This window comes from Gymnogyps californianus, chromosome 24 (assembly GCF_018139145.2).
Source record: "Gymnogyps californianus isolate 813 chromosome 24, ASM1813914v2, whole genome shotgun sequence".
NCBI classification, from domain to species: Eukaryota; Metazoa; Chordata; class Aves; order Accipitriformes; family Cathartidae; genus Gymnogyps; species Gymnogyps californianus.
The window spans coordinates 36,979-58,178 of NC_059494.1; the positions used below are offsets into that span (position 1 = coordinate 36,979).

The 21,200-nt window shown below is 39.8% G+C and overlaps 1 protein-coding gene across 5 annotated transcripts; it reads left to right on the forward strand.

The window, feature by feature from the left end:
* The first annotated feature begins 224 nt into the window (after positions 1-224).
* On the forward strand, positions 225-20,511 carry LOC127025648 (scaffold attachment factor B1-like). 5 transcript variants are annotated; one of them, XM_050910711.1, is made up of 21 exons: positions 225-503; positions 2,117-2,204; positions 3,409-3,473; positions 3,559-3,769; positions 5,096-5,154; positions 5,727-5,754; positions 6,658-7,156; positions 7,592-7,641; positions 10,717-10,817; positions 12,576-12,725; positions 12,820-12,896; positions 13,811-13,950; positions 14,298-14,389; positions 14,790-14,896; positions 16,098-16,391; positions 16,684-16,818; positions 17,318-17,360; positions 18,727-18,848; positions 19,593-19,705; positions 19,831-19,882; positions 20,145-20,511. In XM_050910711.1, the coding sequence occupies exons 1-21, from the start codon at positions 315-317 to the stop codon at positions 20,272-20,274; spliced, it is 2,745 nt and encodes a 914-aa protein (XP_050766668.1). In that variant the 5' UTR covers positions 225-314; the 3' UTR covers positions 20,275-20,511. The 5 variants fall into 5 exon arrangements, with proteins under 5 accessions (XP_050766668.1, XP_050766669.1, XP_050766666.1 ...); XM_050910712.1 differs by having other exon boundaries at positions 18,727-18,842; XM_050910709.1 differs by having other exon boundaries at positions 3,559-3,765; positions 5,092-5,154; positions 16,681-16,818.
* Positions 20,512-21,200: the final 689 nt, after the last annotated feature.

Here is a 21,200-nt window from a genome sequence, read left to right on the forward strand (position 1 = left end):
AATGCGCAACCGCAGTCTGTTTCGGCCCTCGGACGCATGCGCGAGAGCTCGCGAGCCGTCCTTAGACGCGAGCGATGCCGCCTGCGCCTGCGCAAAAGTTGTCATTCAAGTTTTCTTCCAGGCCCCGCCTTCCCCCTCCCCCCTGCTCGTTGTCGCCCTTCTCTCCGAGCCTGCGCGTAGCGCGCTTTTTCCCCCTCCCCTCGGCGCGTCTTGGCCTCCCCACCATTTTGTGCTGTGATCGCAAGGTTAGCTGCCTGATTGTGCTGTATTCTCCCGTGCGTTCGGGCTTGAGGCGGAATATCGAAGGGGCCTTGATGGCGGAGAGTCAATCAGCGGCCGGGCTGGGGGACTTCACATCCCTTGGTGGGGCCGTGGCTTTCGGCTCAGAACCCGAAACCCGGCGGCTGAGCGAGCTGCGAGTCATCGACTTGCGGGCCGAGCTCAAGCGCCGTAACCTAGACAGCGGCGGCAACAAGAGCGTTCTCATGGAGCGGCTGAGGAAGGTGAGGCACAAACCCGGCGGGAGAGGGGGCGGGGGAGGGGGAGGTGTCATCCGGGTCCTTTGTCCCCGGCCCGAGGGCACTTGGCGCATGCGCGCTCGGAGTCTAGCCCGGAGTCCCGAGCCGAGGGAGGCCCTGAGGGGAGCTCGAGCTGGAGTCCCGCGGCGCCGCGCCGCCGTGCCCCCCCGCTGCTTCCCAGTGCTGGTCCCGGGGAGCCGCGGGGTGTCCTTTAGCACCAGCGTGCCCCTTTCCTCGGACCACTGTAGAGCCGTTGCCCTTGCGGGGACCGCTGGCAGCCCCGCCGCTGCGGTCCTTCTTGGCACCGCCCCGAGCGCCCCGGCGGAGAGCCGTGCCACCCGCTCGTGCTCCAGCGTGGGGGCATCCACACCGCCACTCGCACCTCAGCCGTTCCTTTGGAACGCTAATCTGATTTCACTCTGCAGTGGCCCAGGTCTTTCTCTCGTTACCTGTTCCTGATGTACGAGCGTCTTTCCCCCATTTCCTCTCCCATTCCCCCAGCATATACACACGCTCCCCTTTCCCGTATGTCTTCTCTTGTTTCCTCTGTACACACTTCACCTGACTGCATCTCTCCCACCTCTTTGGAATGTATTTTCACAGACTTCCATGAGGCCAGAACAGTGTAGTCCGTCCTGACCCTTTTATGGGTTCTAATAGGCATGCACGTTGAGGAAAAAATACTGGCGGATGCGCTTGAGTTCCTGTAGCGGTCACTGTCAGTTTTATACAGTTAAAGCGCTTATCTGCCAAGTAGGGAGCCTTGTTTACAGATGAGGGTAGGGAGCCTTGTTTACAGATGAGGGGAACTTTGCTCCTCAGTCGTAGCTTGATTTGGCTGTGGGGTTGTGTTAAAACACCTTAGTATTCAGTGTTTCTAACGGCTGATATGGCTGCCCGGCTGTATGACCTGAACGAGGGTGAGACACTAGTGTTTCTATCTGACAAATCCTTAATAATGCTGTTGTGGTTTAGCCCTCATAGGCAGCTAAGCACCACATGGCCACTCACTCGCCCTCTTCCTCCCAGCAGGATGCGGGGTAGAATTGGAAGGGTAAAAGTGAAAGAAAACTCATGGATTGAGATAAAGACAGTTTAATAATTTAAAAAAATGGAAGGGCAAAAAAAACAACAGAGGAGGAAAAAGGAAAAAAACACCCAAGAAAAGCAAGTGATGTAAAAGAAAACAATTGCTCACTGTCAACCAACCGATGCTGAGCCAGTCCCCAAGTAATGGCAGCCTTGCCAACTTCCACCCCCACCAGTTTTAGTGCTGAGCGTGACATCATATGGTATGGAATATCTCTTTGGTCAGTTGGGGTCAGTTGTCCCGGCTGTGTTCCCTCTCATCTTGTTGTACACCCCCAGCCTGCTCGCTGGCGAGGCAGTGTGAGAAGCAGAAAAGGCCTTGGCACTGTGTAAGCACGGCTCAGCAACAACTAAAACACCGCTGTGTTATCAACACTGTTCTCAGCACAAATCCAACACATAGCCCCATACAAGCTACTGTGAAGAAATTTAACTCTGTCCCATCCAAAACCAGTACAAACGCACACCAACAAACAATACAATAAATGTCATACTGCTGTCTCTGATAGGCCATTGAGGAGGAAGGAGGAGATCCTGATGAAATTCCTGTGGCCTCAGAACTGACCAACAAGAGAATGCCAAAGAGAACTAGCAAAGGTACGGAGTCTAGACAAATACAGTTCCTTTGTTTCCATTTAGCTAGAACTTAGCATATGATGTTGATTTCTTCTGTTTCATTAGTTTAATTTAAAAAAAAAAAAAAAAAAAGTGCTTTTTCTTTTTCCCTTATGGAAAATGGTAAAACTCTGTTGCGTTAGTGAGCGATAACAAGTTTAAACGATAATATGATAACTAACTGTACTTCCATTAGCAAGAAGTGAAACCTGTAGATGAGACGGTAAGCTGCAGGTGCTTCTGTACTTGTGACCGTGAGTGTAGAATTGTCAGGTATAGAGCAAGCAGCTGCAGCGTAAGCTCCCATGGAAAGCTCTGCCAATGTATATTAAGGTGGCTCCACAACACCCAGGGTACTAATTTCTGTGCCGTAACTATATACATTTTCCTTTTTTCATAGAAGCCTTTAAACCTCCGTCATCATTGGGATACATTTTTAGATGCGAGAAATTACAGTGGGAATAATTAGAACCATTGTTGCACAAATAACAAACGTATAAGTTTTGTTAGTGCCATATTTCATTTTATAACTGTCTTGTTTTGAAAATAAACTGTTCTGAAATAGCTCATTAGTGATTTAAGTATATTTTGCTTCAAAAACATTAAGTATTTTGTGGGCCATGTTACATGTGGTTTATTTGAATTGCTCATAACCAGTTCTTAAAAGATACTTTCTGAAACTTACTTTTAAGCTGCTTCCTTTAAGATAACGGGGTAAAAATAGAGAAGGAGCAGTTGGTTTTGAATAGCGATACAAGTTTGCTGGTGACAGATGTGCCTAAATATGATCTGTGTGTCCAAGATCTTAAAAGTGAAGACTACTTCTAAATCAGTTTAATTATTTAAATGGCAAGAGGGAGGGTTTTTGTAACAATGATAGGGTGTTTCTTTTAAATGGAACACCTTCCTAGACAGTGTTATCTTTTTAGGTATTGAAGTGTTGTGGAATGAGAGGACTGTAGCTGTTGAAAAATACAGCTGTGCTACTTCTAGTTCATGCTCATGCCGTTCGCTTGTATCAAGTGGCAAGTCATCTTCCATTTTATCCAGACAGACCTGGACTTCTGAATCAGGGTCTTAATGATTATTTGTTGAAACAAACTCAGTGTTGAATAGATAATTCAGCAAAGAGTAGACGTGTTATGAAATGTAGTGCTATATCTCACTTGAGTGATGCTGTTCTTAGGAAGAAAACCAGAAGAAGAAGGTGTTGAAGACAATGGACTAGAAGAAAACTCTAGAGATGGGCACGTAAGTGAAATCATGATTGCTGTTACTAAGAATATGCATCATTTAACCCACAATAAATACACATCTACCCTTTTTCTTTCTGTAGGAGGATATCGAAGCAAGTCTGGATACCTTGCAAGATATTGACATGATGGATATTAGTGTGTTAGATGAAGCTGAAATAGATAACAGCAGTGCTGTAGACTGTGGAGAAGACTATAGTCCTGATAATATTCTCGATTCTCTGTCTGATAATAAAGACAATGTCGAAGCAGAAATGAAAGAACTTCCAGATCAGCTAACAGAAAATGAGGTAAGTGAGTGGAGGTCTTTGTAAATTTTCAGAAGGTATTTAATAAGTATATGGGCACATGAATGAGTTATTTCAGTGTAATAGAATATAAGACATGAATGTCATATGGATTCTATTTCACATTAACACCTCTCATGTCCTACTCTTTAAGTCGTAAATGTTCTTGGACCTATCAGAGGCTTGAAATGTTCACAGTAGACCAGTCACAGCCTTCTTTACCTTGCAATAACATCTTTGCTTGCTGTGAAAGAAGTCTGGAATTGAAAGTAATGTATTAATTTCGGTGTTCCCTCTTCCCATCTATATGTGTTTAAGTGTATATACGCATATGGGGGGGGGGGGGAGAAGAGAGAAACATAGCGTTTTCAACTCTCAGATAATTTGGAAATCTTTTCTGCAGGAACAATGCTCTGGTTTAAAGAGTTTATGTTGTACAGTTTTCTCATAGAGATTAATAAAACAAGAAAATCTTTATGTATTGTGTATTGCCCTGTTCTGACATTGCCGGGCTTTTGACGTAGTTTTGAGAGCAACTTGCAATGTCTTTTACAGACAGCACAGTCTCCTGCTACTGAATGAGCAGGGTAATCTATATGTTACATTCACTCCCCAAATACTATCCTTCCTTGGATCCTTGTGGGTTTTTTTATTTTAGGCTGTTCACTCCCAGAACTGAACGTATTATCCTTCCTTGCCTCCTTATGTTGTTGTTTTTTTTTTTTTATTTTAGGCCTATGGTGTCTGTCTCAACTTTTTATCATTTACCTTATGAAAACAGAGCCATTGTGACAACATCCAGTTAACCTGAAAGGCAATTTTGTGGTGCTCTGTAAATTAGAGCTGTTGTGAATCATGTAACCAATGAGCTTTGGTTGAGTCTTACCATCAGCTCTTAAGGAAGGAAGATTTTGGGGACGTGTTTTGTTTTTGGAAAAGTAGAAACCTAAGTCACCTTCATTTCTAACTTCTTTTTTCAGTTAGAAACTAAAGAAGTAAAAAAGTGGGAAAATGGAAAAGCATGTTATGTACAGTAACCACAGAAATGTGAAATAAATTTCCTCTCTAAATAAGACTTAACTTTGAAACAGACAATGTCATGTCAAAATTAAAATTAAAGGTAACTGGAGAAAGATATTTAATCATCAAGAATATTTATATGTTGCTCCTCATTCTTAGGTCACAATCTGAAGTAGCAATTGAGATCTGTCAAATACTGGAAAATATTTCTCGTATTATTGCTAGGGAAAATTGAACACGGTAGTATTTCTCCGTAAGCTAGCGTTACTTTTTGTAAGAAATGCTATAATTCCTTTTTTACTCTTTTAGGAAGATTATGATGAAATTGAAAACAATTTAGATGCCTCTTCTTCTGATTTAATTGAAATGAAGGTAAATTGAAAATGTAGCTGTATTTCAGATTGTTATTATCAGTATTCACTCTATGGTCATACGACAAAAAAAACATGACCATGATATGAAATTGTAACAGAATCCAAGACATATGTGATCTTGCTCAGAATAATGTCTGTCAAATGAGAATGCCCTGTGTTCTTTCCCTACTTTTCAGTCAGCTATCAAGACTTCCTCCACTTTTGTGACAAATAAAAATGGTCTTGTACTGTTGATTTCTTCTTTCTCCTGCTGATTATATCAAGTAGTAGCTGGGTTTGTTTTTCACTCTGCAGTTGATGCGGTACACAAAGATACTTTATTGGTCTCTCTAACATTCCAAGTCAGATATGAGAAGGCAATTGTGGCTGATATTTTGATTTGGCTGTAATGTGCCAGAAAAATTACCTATATAAAATACTCAGTTCCAGTGGATGGTGATAAAAAGTGCTAAATGTGCTAGGTGGATTTGTGTAGTTTTCAGTCTTGGGATTGGGCGGGGGGTTCCTGTTATTCTGAGTTACAAAACACATTTCATAAAATCCTTATTCTGTGTTTATTTTCCCAAACAGAAAATGGAGAAGCTACACTTGGAGCCAGGTACTGTTAAAGAAAAACATATTCCTGTCTTTTCAACTAATACTTTTTAAACCATTAACTATTAAAAAACCAGGCAAACAAACATAATTTGCATTATTTTTATGATGGACAATCCAGATCATGCAGGGTCATAGAGATTGGAAACCCAATCATATCCCCAGATCTGTGAAGTGATGCTTGTCATCTTTGAAATATTTCCAGTGAAATGAAATGGTTTAAAAACCTGTTAAACTACATAAATGGATTTAGAGAAGTTAATCACAGTTTAAAAGCTAAAGATTCTGCTTGTAAACAGATCTTGTGATATCGCACACACCTTAACTCTGTTACTAAGTAGAAAGCAGTGAAAGCAGTAAAAAGATATTGTAGGGCATTAAAATGTAAAGATTAGTTACTGGATACAGAAGAAAGAAGAGAGTTTCTTCATGGAAATTTCATACAGATACTTTTCACTTTCTGGACTGCAAACACACTCATGCACCATCAGAAGATGCCCAGTTCTCATGTTGGACTGTCTGCTAAAAGAATTTCACAGAAATTTAAAAATTGAACCCTCAGTGCCTTGATACGTTCAGTTAAGCATCTCGGACTCTGGAAGCTAACTAGAGAAGAAACAGAGCTGAACGATTTCATGAAGAATATCAAGGATCAGCCAGAAGGTTTTTGTTAAATCTATGGGGGCATTTTTCTTCCCTGTTAACATTGTAGGGCTGATTTGGTAGTTTGTCAGACAGCAGTTAGCATAGTACTTTTAACACTGTGTACACTAGGGTTTTCCAATCTCTGTGTAGCTTAGAAGTTCTCTTGGTGTTAGTGTGGCAGCCATGCCAGTTCCACATTTGTGATTGCTGTATTTCCCTGGTGATTAAATCTTGTGCCATTCTATTCCTGTTAAATCCGTAGAAAATGAGAAAATACTCGACATTTTGGGGGAAACTTGTAAATCTGAACTACTTAACGAAGAAACTTCTGAAGCGGAGCGGCCACATGCACAGGAAGCAAGTAACGTGGTGCCAGGCAAGAGGCTAGCAGAGGAAGAGGACGCTCTTGCTGCCGCTCAGTTGGAGGAAGATGCTTTAGATTTGGACAGCAAATCGGCACAAGCTATGGCAAGGAAGGAAGCAAAGCGTTTAGTTGTAGCAAAAGGGGAGACAAGTGAACAGACAATAGAGGAAGAGAAACCGGACTCTGAATCTTTAGTAGTAGAGACCCTAAGCGATCAGAGTAGCAAACGCTCCCAAGGCCTGGAAGCCTCTAGTGGGGAGACAGCGGAAAAAGGCGCGGGTCCCGAAGCCAAAGATAGCAAAGAAGGTGCCAAGAAAACAGAAGACAAAGCTAATTCTGAGGAATCCCCTGCTACTAAAGAGTCCTCAACCAGTGAGGGCGGTGATCAGAAAAAGAGGTTTGTTTTTTCTCCGTTATAGACCAGATGCTATCTTTTTTTCATTGGTCGTTAAGTGATGCGAATAAGCTGTTTCCTTCAATTGGCCACCGAGACTGATGAAATTGTAGCCTATTCCTAAAGAGTCTGTTTTATTTCTCCATGTGCAGGTATTTTTTTTTTTTACTTTTAAACACAGAGGGTTTGATTTCTTTCCTTCCTCAACCTTCAAAGGTTGTTTTCTTAAATTACTCTTATTTGTAAACGTCTTCCTAATATAAGTGTGTTTAAGAATCTGACTTCATTATTTCTTGTCAGATTTCTTAAAGCTAGTATACAAAGGTGTGTTTTCATTTGCAACATATTTTCTGGTAGGTATTTAATTTTAGCATTTTTCGTAATTTATGGTTAGTCACTTTTCTTTCTGACTGGAACATTGTGGTGTTTTGTCTTTAGCCCTGTTGAGGAGGACAGAGATACAAAGATGATCTCAAAGGATGAGAAAGGTATGTTTCTTTCAAAAATAGAACTTTAATGATTGCTTGGAGAAACTGTTTTTGTATTGGATGGGGTATTTCAGCGGAAAAGCATTGGAATCTGCAGTTGTCAAATACCATAAATTATTCACCTCTTTCTGGATTTTTTTTTTTAATCTATTTATGCCAAAAAACCTATTTCCCTTTTATGCATTTTCTAAGGATGTCTGTGTCACACCCTTTTGTTTGTATCTTGATCTTCAAAGGTAGACGTTAATACGTGGCAAATATGCCCTTCATGGCACTGAAGATGCTTACCAACAGCTGTTAGTGAGTCAAGAGCCTTTTCGCAATTGTGTTTGCTTTACTATACGCTTGTGATTCTTCATACCGTCTTCTGTTTTGCTGAAATAATTTGGAATCTAGTATTCACGTATTTAAATGCCACAGAAACTTACAGCTTAACATTGTCTCCAGATTAGATTGTTATTAAATCTTTGTCCATGCAGATCCTATTTACGGTGCAAATATGCATCATAAGCAAGATGAGAATTTCTTGATCAACAGTGTCAGGTGCCTGCTCCTTGTTTTCATCATACTTCTTCCTTTTAATACATCAGGCTGCTGAGTCTTTGCAGCTCACCTCACCTCTCTATTCTCTCCTGCCTCACCAGGGCAGAAAATTTAGAACTGACTGTTAACGTTCTTCTTATGTACTGCAGGCAGGTAGTTCAGCATTGTAAGCGTGGAAGTTCCAGCAATTCCTATAGTAGGCAAGAAACTCATTATGAGACTGTCTACCGACTGGACAGGAAGAATTTCTTTGGTTTTGTTTGGGTTTTACAACACAAACTGAACTTACTGTCAGCTGCTTTTTCCAAGATCCGGGGTTATACCTCTCTGTGCAAGCTACTGGACCTCACCATCAGCTCCATCAGGGTCTGTTTACCTCTTTCTTACAGTCTGTAATCTTGTGTTCTCTTATTTCAGAATATTTAAAGGAGTGTTTTGTGCGTGCTGTCATTTACCCAAGGACTTGAGTGTGTTATTTTTGTGGACTGGGAAAACTCTTCTTGAAGTTTGCATTCAAAACAGCCTTCAGGAACTTGGGTGTCTGATAACAACCTTGCCCCTGCATGCCTTCCTCCAAAGGATGTGCTGTGTTCCATAATATTTGTTTAAATCATTTTCTGGCTTAGTAAACAGCACGGGGGAGAGGTAGCTACTTGATTATGTAACTCTCTCCGCATGCAGAGCAAAGTGGTTGAGCCAGAAGAAAGGTACAGAACTATATACAAGTCAGTTCTGACTCATACGTTGCTATTTCCACACCTGTATGAAAGGATTTTATCTAGGACGAGGAGTTTTCCATGTTCCATGCATTCATTATGAGAGCTGTATTAATAAGAGCATAGAAAAATAAATTTATGAGCTCATAAGTCTGGTGGACTTGGCAGTTGATTTACGCATATCTGAAAGATGTCTCCAGTGTTGAGGGTTGGCTCCCAATACCTATATAGTTCCAGTTTCTAAGTTAGAGAAGACTTTATAGTCCCAGTCTTTCTTCATCTTGGAAGTGCAGTACCATTGCAGGAGCACCGCTTTTAAGTCCTATGGGAGGGCAAAAACTGGAGATGTTAAGACTGATTGAAGCTTATTAAAAAATGACATTAACAGAGTTTAAATAATCTAAAAAATCATCAGTAAAATAGAGGAAAGAAGAAAGTACTCATTTTTCTCTTTCTCCAGGATGCTAGTGCCAGTGTAACTGCAGGTGGCTTTTTTAAAATTATAGAGGAGGCGTGTGGAGTAAAAGCATCAAAGCCTATGGCTCAGCTTTTTGAAACACCAAGACAATATATCTCCCATGTGTTTGCATGCATGGCACACCTTTGTCCATGCAGTTCTTGAGACTAGAAGATGACAGGTGTAGACTTAGTCTCCTTTATACAAAATACCTCTTTTTTTTTAGAGATTAGCACAAATGATTGCATGCTTCCCTAGGGAACTTGTATAAATATTAACAACAATGTTCTCAATGCTAAGCTCATGTTTGAGACAATGACAAAAATTATCAGGAAGTCAGGAAGTAAGAGATGGAAAGACGCCTGAATAAAATAGCATTTTACAAAGGTTCTGGAAGAAATGTCTCCCCTCGATGAAAGCAGTTCGGAGAAATTCCATATATCACCAAAAAAAAAAAAGGCAGATGGTTTGGAAGCAGGTAGCTGGACTGAAACCTGCTTCACTCCATTCATTGAAGCCTTGGAACTGAACAGTACCAAGACTGATAGAAGGACAGTAAAGACATTTCAAAGGAGACTGGAAACAGTATCCCTGCATAAGTGCTTCACACTGAAATGCAAACACTCAAACTTCGAGTTCAGCTCGAACACTTTTTAATCACTAGATGTTGGGTTTTCAGACTTTACAAGTACATATGCATTTATAAAATTATCTTTCTAGTTTAGATGCCAAATTGGACAGGTGTTCTGTAGTTCTTGCATAGTTAAAGAAAGCTAGGTCTTTTCTGACTCCTGTAGCTGAAGTCACAGGCTTCGTACCCCAACTGTGCAATCTGTGTGGGCAGAAACAGGAGAGAAATTTTCTTCCTTTCTTTATGGTGAATGTCTTTCCTTGAGAGGTACAGTTAAGTCTGCATCCCATCATCAGTCCTTTGGAGTCGAGGAGATTAGGAGGGCAAAACGGAGCATCCATGGGTACTAACACAGTTCCTGCAACTCTAGCAGGTCTTCTCTCTTTTCCTGTAAGTGCAGAGTTACTGGGATCTATCCAGGCACATTCTGAAGAGCCAGAGTTACTTCAGAGATGCTGTAGTCCAGTTTCTTTCTTGAAGAATGATGTAACATACTTCTATTGCATGTATCAAAGCTTGTACTTCCATCTTAAAGTTTTTGGACTTGTAATACAACTTGCCTTCAGGAATGTGAATCATAGCGGGAGAACGTTATGCATTGCATTTCATTTGCTCTGTAATTTAAATAAAAGATTTGTGGAACTGCTCCTTTTTAAATCAGAAGTAGTTGTTGAAAGAATTAGGATTTTGGATATGTTTTGGGTTTGTTTGTGTGTTTTCCTAATTAGGTCGCACTGCTAGCGGTTCTGGTAGAAACTTTTGGGTGAGTGGACTGGCTTCCACTACCAGAGCTACAGATTTGAAGAATCTGTTTAGCAAATATGGGAAGGTAAGGGGTTTTTTGTTTTGGTTTCATTTGGGTTTTTTTCACTTGAAACTGTCTTAATCAGACTTCTTAAGCTCCTGTCACTGAAAATACCAGTGAAAGGAATTAAATTACCAAAAATATTGTGGGATATCAAGGAAAATATTGCCGAAGTACACGCTGAATGACTGCTTTTTTATTCTGTCGCTCACTTCCAAACCAATATAAAATTCCATTTATGGACCCTTATTTGAAACAGTCCATGACTGTTTACATATACTTCTGTCTCCTGTGCTGTAGTGTACTATCTTCATCCATTGGAAATTCAGAGTTAACTGTGAATTTAACATTGTTTATTAAAGACTTCCCTAGGACTAAGTAAAACATGCAGTAAATGTTGAAACATAATCATTGGGGAATATCTTAAGAATTGCCTTGGTACCTGAAGTTTTATTTCTGTCTAGAGTTGGCAATTGCTTTAAAAAGCACTTGTTTGGGTAGTTTGGGAGGGTTTTTGGTTTGGTTTGGTTTGGTTTCGGGGCGGGGGGGGGTGAGTCCTGCAGTTGTTATTAATGATAGACAAAATGGCAAGTTAAATCTCCCTGTCAGTTGGAAAATTGAAAGAGCTAGTTTAATACAAGACTGATGTCAGAGACATCAGTAAGGATTTTTGTCAAATCTTTGAAGCCTATTTAAAGATGACTGTCAGCAGATTGTAGTAGAAGAAAACTGTATGTGCTAGCAATCTGCTATTGAATGTTTAACAAAAATACTGTAGAACTTAAGTATGACTTTACAATAGGTACAAAAATAGATTAAGTGTAGCACAGCTTTGAGTTTGTCTGAAAGTCATGAGACTAGTAAAATCTTTTTAATGTTCCTTGTAACAATAAAAATGCAATACTTTCCTTCCATTTATTTGTTCAGAACTCCATCTGGTAACCTGGAATGTTGATCATAGAGATATACCGCAAAATTTTAAATGTAATTAAAAATTATGCGACAGCCAACCTAGTATTTGCCTCTACTTGGTAGAGTAGATGCCATGGTAACGTTTAGCCGTTTAAATAAAATTACTGTTATTTTCTTTGGAGTATTAGCAGAGGCAAAGCTTCCTAGAAGTAGGTGTACATCTGCAATAAATCAAATGCTCAAAAGTATATTATTTATTCAGCTGTACTTTAAAATATGACACCTCTGTGAAATATGATTGATTTCTGTAATACAAAGTGAGCTGTATTGAAAATATGAGCATAACTAGGCACCGTTTATGAAAACAGGTGTTTTATGTGGGCTTTTTCGAGTTACACTTTTTGGGGAAACCCTGTTTGTTAAAAAAGAGTGTAGATAACATTGTGGGTCTGCCTCTAAGCAGTGACATGAGAACATTTTTTCGAGGGGAGATGGGACTTAGCAGTTGAGCTAGCATTAGCATGTGGGTGGAAATTGGCTTACAAATTTTTATTAGGTTTTTACTCCTTTATACTTAAGCAAAATGATGTTGTTGATGTAAAGTTAGGCTTCCCCCCCCCCCCCCCTTTTTAAATGGGCTTTCTTCAGAACAGAATTCAGTCTTTGGCTCCCATCTATTGATTGAGCTTTTGCAGCATTGCACTGGCTCCAAGCAATGCTCCTTTTGTATATGTTAATCTCTTAAAAATAGAAGTTTCCTGAGTGATGATGGACAGCAATAAAACAGAGTAGAAATGGAGCTTGTACTTCTTGCTGTTAAATGGCGGGCACTTGTTAACAGTGAGTGTAATACCTCTTTGTTTTGGAAAGGTGGTAGGTGCAAAAGTGGTCACTAATGCTCGCAGTCCTGGTGCTCGCTGTTACGGCTTTGTTACGATGTCTACAGCTGAGGAAGCAACAAAGTGTATTACTCACCTCCACAAAACAGAGTTACATGGGAAAATAATTTCTGTAGAAAAAGTGAGTACTGATCCTCAAAGATATCCCATTACCATCAGATTGTACAAATGATCAAGACCACATTCTCAGCTGATGATGTGAAAATAAATTTCAGGCAAAAAATGAACCTGCTGGGAAGAAGCCAAGTGAAAAAAAAGAGAATGAAGCAAAGAAAGAGTCAGTCAGTGAGAGGTACTGTTCTAAAAATTCTCTGTCCAAAGGTGTTTTGCTGTTCTTCAGTCTATGTTGTTTTGTCAGGAAAAACAAAGCTACAGTAAGAATTTCTGTGACAAACGTTCAAAAAGAGCGATAGATGCATTTGTCCAACTTTCAGTACAAGATAAACTTCTGTTGATGTTCGGTGCCTAACTTAACACGTTTCTGTTATGTGCTTTAAGGTAGGCATTGGAAAGTTGCATTTTCAAGCATACCTTTTAATTTAGCTATATCTGGTTTTTAGTAAAGATCGTGGTGCTTTCATGTCATAAATCTATAGGAAAGGCCATTTGAGAATTTTGATCAGTATGTCACTGTTTCTTCGTTAAATTTTTCTCTCCTCGGAATAGGGCTTTCTCAGGTGGTTGTGGTCACAAACAGAGATCAGTTATCCAAGATCCTGTTTCCAGAAGATGTTCTGCTTCAGCACTATGTTTTTCTCTCTAGCATTACTGAAAGTAGCTGAATAAGACACTAAGTCTTTTGCTTTAATTATCTTCTTGAGGCATAACGCCTATTAAATGCTATTTGCTGAGAAGTTTTTGCCTTTATTTCACCTAGTTGCCCAACAAAAATGGTTCACGTTGGCACTTCATAATTGTCATGTTGTATAAGAAACTTTGTGGGTGTTAAGCACATGGTGGTGTGAATTTTTCCTTTTGCCTCCCGTTGAGATACCTGAATCATAGCCAAGTTTTTATGACAAATGCACAGCATGGTCTGATTGTCTTTATGGTGTAGGAAGTTGTAGAAGGAAGTCTTTGGAAATCTAATTATGACTGTCTTATCACATCAGAATTCTACTTTGTTACTGTGTTGCTAGCATTCTCCTTTAATTTTATTTTCTCTTACTCTGTATTAGTCTAATCTATATCAATATCTATCTATAGACCTAGCAGTGTTAAAAGGGATGAGAAATCTGACCAAAAAGATGATCCTAAAAAGACAGAAGACAAAGATGAAAAGGAAAAAAAAGATAAAGATGAACTGAAGTCTGGTTCATCAGATCAACCTAAAACTATTAAGTCAGGTAATTTGGCTATTCTTTTTTTCATAGAGTAAAAGGTACGGTGAAGTATGAATAATTAATTGTAGGTTGTTCTTTCCAAAGAACTGCCAATGTTCTAGAATTATTTCCGGTTCTTAGTTGGAAATCCAGAAGGTATAAAGAGGCAGGGGGGAGGGTGTTTGACATTGTGTCATCCTTAACAGAAGCACTTGGAACAGGTGTAGTGAAAAAATGATTTTTGAAGAGAGGGTTAAATGCCTGTTTTCACATTTTAGAGAACACAACTTCTGGCATAGCGATGAGTGGTGTAGGTTATATAGTTTGATTGTTTTTTCCATCTCTTTCCCCTCAACCTCTGATGTATTTAGGAAGTAAAGGAACAGAGAGAACAGTAGTAATGGATAAATCCAAAGGAGAACCTGTGATTAGTGTGAAAACATCAGCTGCATCAAAAGACAGAGTAAGTAATGTTTCTGCATGGGAAGTATCATCAGTTTTCCTTAGAAACAAATACTGAATCCTGCCAAGCTACATGTAACCCACGCTTGTCGTACCAGTTTGTCCAATTAAAGTTTCTATAATGTGGATTTAGATCTTAATTAATAAAATACCTTTCATACAGCTGATACCATATTCAGCAATTAAATCCTGCCAAACAAATGTGGGAAGGTAAACATTACTGTGTTAATATATGGCGTGTCTGTAATGTTAAAAAAAGAACAGCTTTTTTGAAAAATGTGGGGACCAAGCTTTGAGACATGATATGTATGAATGGAAATGGAGCTTAGAGTATTGTTTGTGATAGTTGTCCTTTTATAAATGTACTCCATTAAGTTTCTCTACTTCAATATTAAATACAGAGCATTAAGAGCCAGGATCGCAAATCAGAGAGCAGAGAGAGACAAGGCATTGTGCCATTTGACAAAATTAAAGCACAGCGAAAAATGAGGGAGGCGGAGCAGCGCCGGTAAGAGCAACAGTGAAATTGTTTGAAAAAAAATTTTTTTTTCCTAGAATGGATATAATTTTCTTTTGATTAAAATGACTAAGAGAGAAAGAGGGGTTTGATTTGTTTTTTACTTGTAATTTGTTATATGTTTGTGGGCCACATATCTATTGAATTGGGAAAGCTCCAATTATTGACTCTGTTAATACTAAGCTTGAAATTGTGTTTGGGGAGAAAAAATTGCAGTTTGTTTTTTGTTCTTGTTCCATTTTGTAGATTTTGTCGTTTAAATTGATTTAAGTATGCTGCTCTCCTTAGCTGAGCATGCATTATAGTAGAGGTGAAATGATAATTCTAAATTTGCCGCACTCAAATACACAGGGAAGGACCAGGAGAAAAGTTGGCTTTCTCAGAATAAGACCTTGTCTTTCTTGTCATGGCATTCAAAGTCTCCATAGTGTTTGAAATAAAATAAGATGAATATTTTTATATTTAATACGTTGTGTCTGTAGAGAAAATGGGGGATTTTCCAGCAACCCTTCAAAGTTTCCACATTGTATCTTTTTAGTTAAGAACCTAATTCAGGTATTTAATTATTTTTGGTGGGGTTTTATGTCTGTTTTCATGATGTTTAATACAGGATAAAGGTGGTAATGGCCATCCATCAAATTTCTTCCTAAAACTGTGACTTGAATTCCATGTTAAAACATTTTGCACACATTACAAAACTTTATTACTTACCTAAAGTAAGCTGAATTGGACAGGGAGAAAATGCTTTCACTATTCTTACTGGAGAGGAAGAAGTTTCTCTCTCATAGGTAGATTTTTGAGCCTTACTGGAGTCATATTATCCAGCATACTGTTCTGGCTTCTTCAGTTGGATATTTTATTTGAGTAGAAGGAATGAGCTTGGGGCATTTGGATTCAAATTCTCCTGACCATAGAGGATTATTTGCCCCCACAGGTGGGTTTTGTGGGAATAATATGATCAGTCTCTAAACACAAGTAATTCATGTGTACGCTGAGTGTCTTCCCTCCGTGCCCTCCCTCCCCGCCCCCCCCAGGTATAATTTCAGGGAGCTGACGCAAGTCTGTAGTCACTGTAGTTTTAATTTTTAATACTACTTTTTTTTTTTCCCCCCCTTCTTTCCCCCCCCCCTTTTTAACTTCCTTTTATTTGTTGAAGTATTAGGTCTGTAACCTTTTGTTTCTGTTAAAATAGCACACGTGAGCGTCGGGAGAGACAGCAGCACCTGCAGACTATCCGGGAACGAGAAGAAAGGGAGAGGCTTGAGATTGCTCGTGAGAGACTGGAAATTGAAAGGCAGCGTCTTGAACGAGAACGGATGGAAAGAGAAAGACTGGAAAGAGAACGAATGCACATAGAGCATGAAAGGAGAAGAGAACAAGATCGTATTCAGCGAGAAAGAGAAGAGCTGCGACGCCAGCATGAGCAACTGCGCTATGAACAAGAACGTCGGTCTGCAATGAGAAGACCGTATGACATAGATGGCAGGTAAAGCCAGCAAATGTAAATGATGCAAGTGCAAAACATTGCTGCCAGGTTCTGTCTCATCAGCCGGTGCTATAAAAAGCTATCTGTATGCTCTCAGCGTCCATTAATCAGCAGTTGTTGATTGCATTGAGATGATCACATTTAATAGCCCCAGTCAAACTATCCTCTCTGAGGTTTTTCAACTCCCTTTTGAACTTAACTACCCTTCTTCTGGTTTGCACAGTTTGGAAGGAGGGAACAATATCAAAAATCATTATCTTGACTAAAATGAGTATGTTCATTCTTTCAGGAGAGATGATCCGTACTGGCCAGAGGCAAAACGAATGGCAATGAATGATAGGTACCATTCAGATTTCAGTCGCCAGGATCGCTTCCATGACTTTGATCACAGGGATCGTGGCCGTTATCAAGACCATTCAATAGACAGGTTGGTGTCTTACCTCCACTGTGATGCGTGAAATCAAAAGACAAAAATGTATTTAATGTCACATTTTGCTGCCTTTACTGCATGTTTGGTTTGCATTTTATTTTTTAAGCGTGGCTTAGTGGCTGTGGACTTTTTCTTATATAACCATGAAGAGATCTGTACTGTGCCATGAGTTAAACCTTCTGACAGGCTTGTTCAGAGTGTTCTGCTTGCAATGCTGTTTCACACGTTCGTAGGATTCTGAAAATTTTCTAAATAATATTGTAGGCACCTAGCATCTTAACGAGAATATTCTGGTTTATACCGTAGGACTAACCGGGTTTTCCAGGAATCCAAAATGTGTCATGGTTTCCATATGTTCCAGCTGTTTGTGCCTTTTGTAGATAATGTTGGCACTACATGGAGGCGGGATTTTTCATCTGTGTTGTTAAGTAGATGGATTTTTATAGACTACTGTATGTTTTACTACCACAGTCTGATTTTAATTGTCTGTTTGTAGGAGAGATGGATCAAGGACAATGATGGGAGATCGGGATGGACAAGTGAGTTGCTTTATAAAGCTACAGAAACATCTTAACTTCTTATAACCTGGTTTTCTATAGTGTGTATCAGATTAAATTTTAGTATTTAAGAATTAAATTATATTTCCCAAAATATGTATCGATAACTAGATTGCCTTGTTTTGTTTAATAAGATGAAATTTAGTTCAAAGACTTGTTCATTATGAAAGTTAGATGTAGTTATTCTGATACAAATCAAACAAGTGAATTGTGTCAAAAAGGTAGAGTGTTCCAAAAGATTGTGTAGAAGACACAAAGGTGCAAAGGTACAAAGTATGCATAAAATTCACTCTATGAGGTTGCATGGAAATAACAGCAAAACTAGTAAAGATGTTTGCATGTTTTTGAGGGCTGGGGGAAAGACCTTCAGGGCACATTCAAGCAGTGAGAGATGAATTTTGTGGACTCGTGGAATCCTCAAGTGCCCTTTACTGATGGCTAAGCTGTGAGACTCGGAGGGACCTGGATAGGCTGGAGAATTGGGCAGAGGGGAATATCATTAAGTTCAACAACGGAAAATGCAAAGTCCTGCTCCTGGGGAGGAATAACCCTGTGCAGCAGTACATGCTTGGGACCAACCAGATGAAAAGCAGTTTTGCAGAGAAGGACCTTGGAGTCGTGGTGGACAACATGCTGACCATGAGTCAGCATTGCATCCTCCTGGCAAAGAAGGTCAGTAGCACCCTGGGCTGCATTAGGAAGAGCGTTGCCAGAAGGTCAAGGGAGGCGATCCTTCCTCTTTACTCGGCACCCATCTGGTGTACTGTGTCCAGTGCTGGGCTCCCCTGAACAGGAAAGATAAGAGCTAACTGGAGTAAGTGCAGCCCAGGGCCACAAAGATGATAAGGGCCTGGAGCATCTTTTGTATGAGGAGAGGCTGAGAGAGCTGGGACTGTTCAGCCTGGGTTGTCTTATCAATGTGCATTAATACCTCACAGGAGGGAGGGTATGGAGAAGATGGAGCCAGGTTCTACTCAGTAGTGCCCGCTGACAGGACAAGAATCAATGAGCACAAACCGAAACACAGGAAATTCCATCTGAAGACAAAACAGATCACCTTTTTTTTTTTTTTTTTTTTTTTTTTTAAACTGAGTGTGGTCAAACACTGGAACAGGTTGCATGGGAAAGTTGTGAAGACTCCAGCTGTGAAGATACTCAAAACCTGATGGGAGACTGTTCTGGACAGCCTGCCCTGCCTGACCCTGCTTGAGCACGGGGGTTGGACTAGATGATCTCAGGAGGTCCCTTCCATCCTAAATGATTCTGAGATTGAGTAATTACAATGAGCAACTTTAAACAATTAAATAGTCTGTTTTGGGCAGTCCTGTAAGTGTTCTTTGCCTTTTAGCATTATCCAGATGAGCGCCATGGAGGACCAGACCGTCATTCACGAGACTCTCGGGAAAGTTGGGGTAGCTATGGATCTGACAGAAGAATGAGTGAAAGTAGAGGGATACCCCCACAGTCACGGTTAGTGTGCTTAACTGAAAATATTTTTTCTTGTGTATCTAAGGAGTATTTCCACATGTGAAAGTGGGACACAGTTTTTGGAAGTACGATTCTTTTTTTCCGACTTTCGTCCCGAGTATGTTCTCTGTTGGATGGACTACAAATGAGTAGCTCTTTCAGCTTGCCTTGCACATCAAAACATGCATCTTGGCATGATTCTTTTTTTAATAACTTCACATCTGAAAGTCTTCATGTTTTCAATTAATTTTACCTAACATTACTATCAAAGCTTGATATTTTCAGGGTAGTGTTTCTTCCCCAGTTTGTAGTTGTTGGAAGCACCATCCTGTCAGCCCTTTGAGAGGAAAACAAGTTAATAAAATGCTTACAGACTGGGGTGGGGTGGGGTGTGTTTTGAGGTTTTGTGTTGTGGTTGTGTTTTTTAATAAGTCCTGTGAGTAAGCCAGCCTACAGACAACACCAAAAATAAATTGACTGGTCAAAACAACAAGCTAGGATGTTCGGAGTAAACTGGGACATCAATGTAGCATAAACCAGATTAAGAAAATCTTATTTTCTTATTTGTCGTGTTAGTTGGATTGAACAGAAGGCTTTTTACTAAGATTTGACTTAACAGATAGGAATATAAATATAAGATTTGCATGTACCTTGGTAAAGCATTTGAGTAAGTTTGTGACTTAGTTGTTTAATCTATTTTGTGTGCTCTGGCTAATGTGAGAAGGTATGAATTTCACACTTTTGCAGGGATGGACGTGACTGGGGAGATCACGGTCGAAAATTTGAAGGACATCAAGATCGTTCATGGCAGAGCAGTGTGGATGGAGGAATGATAGGACGGGATCATGAGAGATGGCAAGGTATGCTTCTTGCACAACAGCTCATTAGTTGTGCTACATAAAGCAGAAAATACAGGCATTATTATCCTTGGAGATGAAGTAAAACTATTACTGTGGATATAAAGGAAGCATTTGAACTTTTTCAGGTGGAGGTCGAGGCAGACCTGGCCATGTGATGCATCGTGGAGGCATGTCAGGGTGAGAACTTTAAAAAGAGCAAAGTGTTTGTTTCCCTTTCACGGGGCATCTCTTCTATTTAAATTGGCCGAAGAAACATTTTATGGGAGCATCTGATTTGTTATTTAAATGTCAAGGAATAATAAAATATTCCCATGGTTTTTCTGTAGTGCATCCTATTGAAGAGTGAAAAATCACACAAAAAGTTTTAAAAGAACACCCATTTATCAACCTGACTACCAGAGTCACAACAGAAAATTAAAATGTCTGAATCGCTTTCTAGGCGTGGAGGTTTCATGCAAGGTGGCAACCAAAGTCAGATGATGCATGGAGGAGGAATGCAAGGAGAAGGATTTGCTGGCCAGGAGAGAGCAAACAGACCTAATGATCCTCGTTTCAACCGTCGCTACTGAATGTGTTTTAATTTTTAATGCAAGGTGGCAACTGAAATTAATCTGTTACCCAGGGTTACCATTAATTGTAACTTATGGGCTACTGTAAGTGTAATATTTTTTTTTTAAGCTGCTGCCATATTATGTCACTCAATCCAATGTGAACTCATCTGTTTTGTAATGTGTTGTTCATATCCCATTTAAAATGTTTGTTAATGAAGCATTCCATTTTCCATAAATAAAAGCCAGTTTACAGTTAATTGCTTTGTTTCAGCAGTCCCTGGAAAACTAATTTATTCCGCTGTATGTTAAACCATGTAACTTTCTTTCAAAGATGAAGTATCAAAATGCCTTACAGGTGTCCCTTTGCACTTTCAGTAGCACACAGCTCCCAGAAATACATTGAAGTACTGTGTTACTTCAGACGTGTCAAAATTAACTAGCATACACACCAGCATGAGAGAATGTTAGTAAATTGCAGTTGTCAAAGTTTGAACACCCTGCCACTGCAAAATTTACTTAGGATCCTGTAGGACAACTGGTGAAGAATTTTTTTTCATCTTATCTCATGTTGGTAGGTACTGTGCAACGTAACACTCTTCACTCTCTGAAAAAGGCTACGTACTGAGTTACCAGCACAGCTTCTATAAGAGAAAATGCACAGGTACTTGGGAAAGTAATGACTTTCATGTGCAAGTCAGACTCATTTTTGTTTAGCTTCTCATCAGGGTAGTCCAAAGCTCCACCAATTTCAGGCCAGTAATTTTACCTAGCAATCCATAATTTCCTTGAAGTAGATTAGAAACAGCCATTGGCTGTGCTTTGACATCATTTTAAGAATGCATTGAGAACTAACATGATCAGGATTGGTGCAAACGATCTGTTACTTTGTCATATGCAAATTATAATTTGTCTTTGTGCAGTCATCTCTGGAGCAACATGGCCTT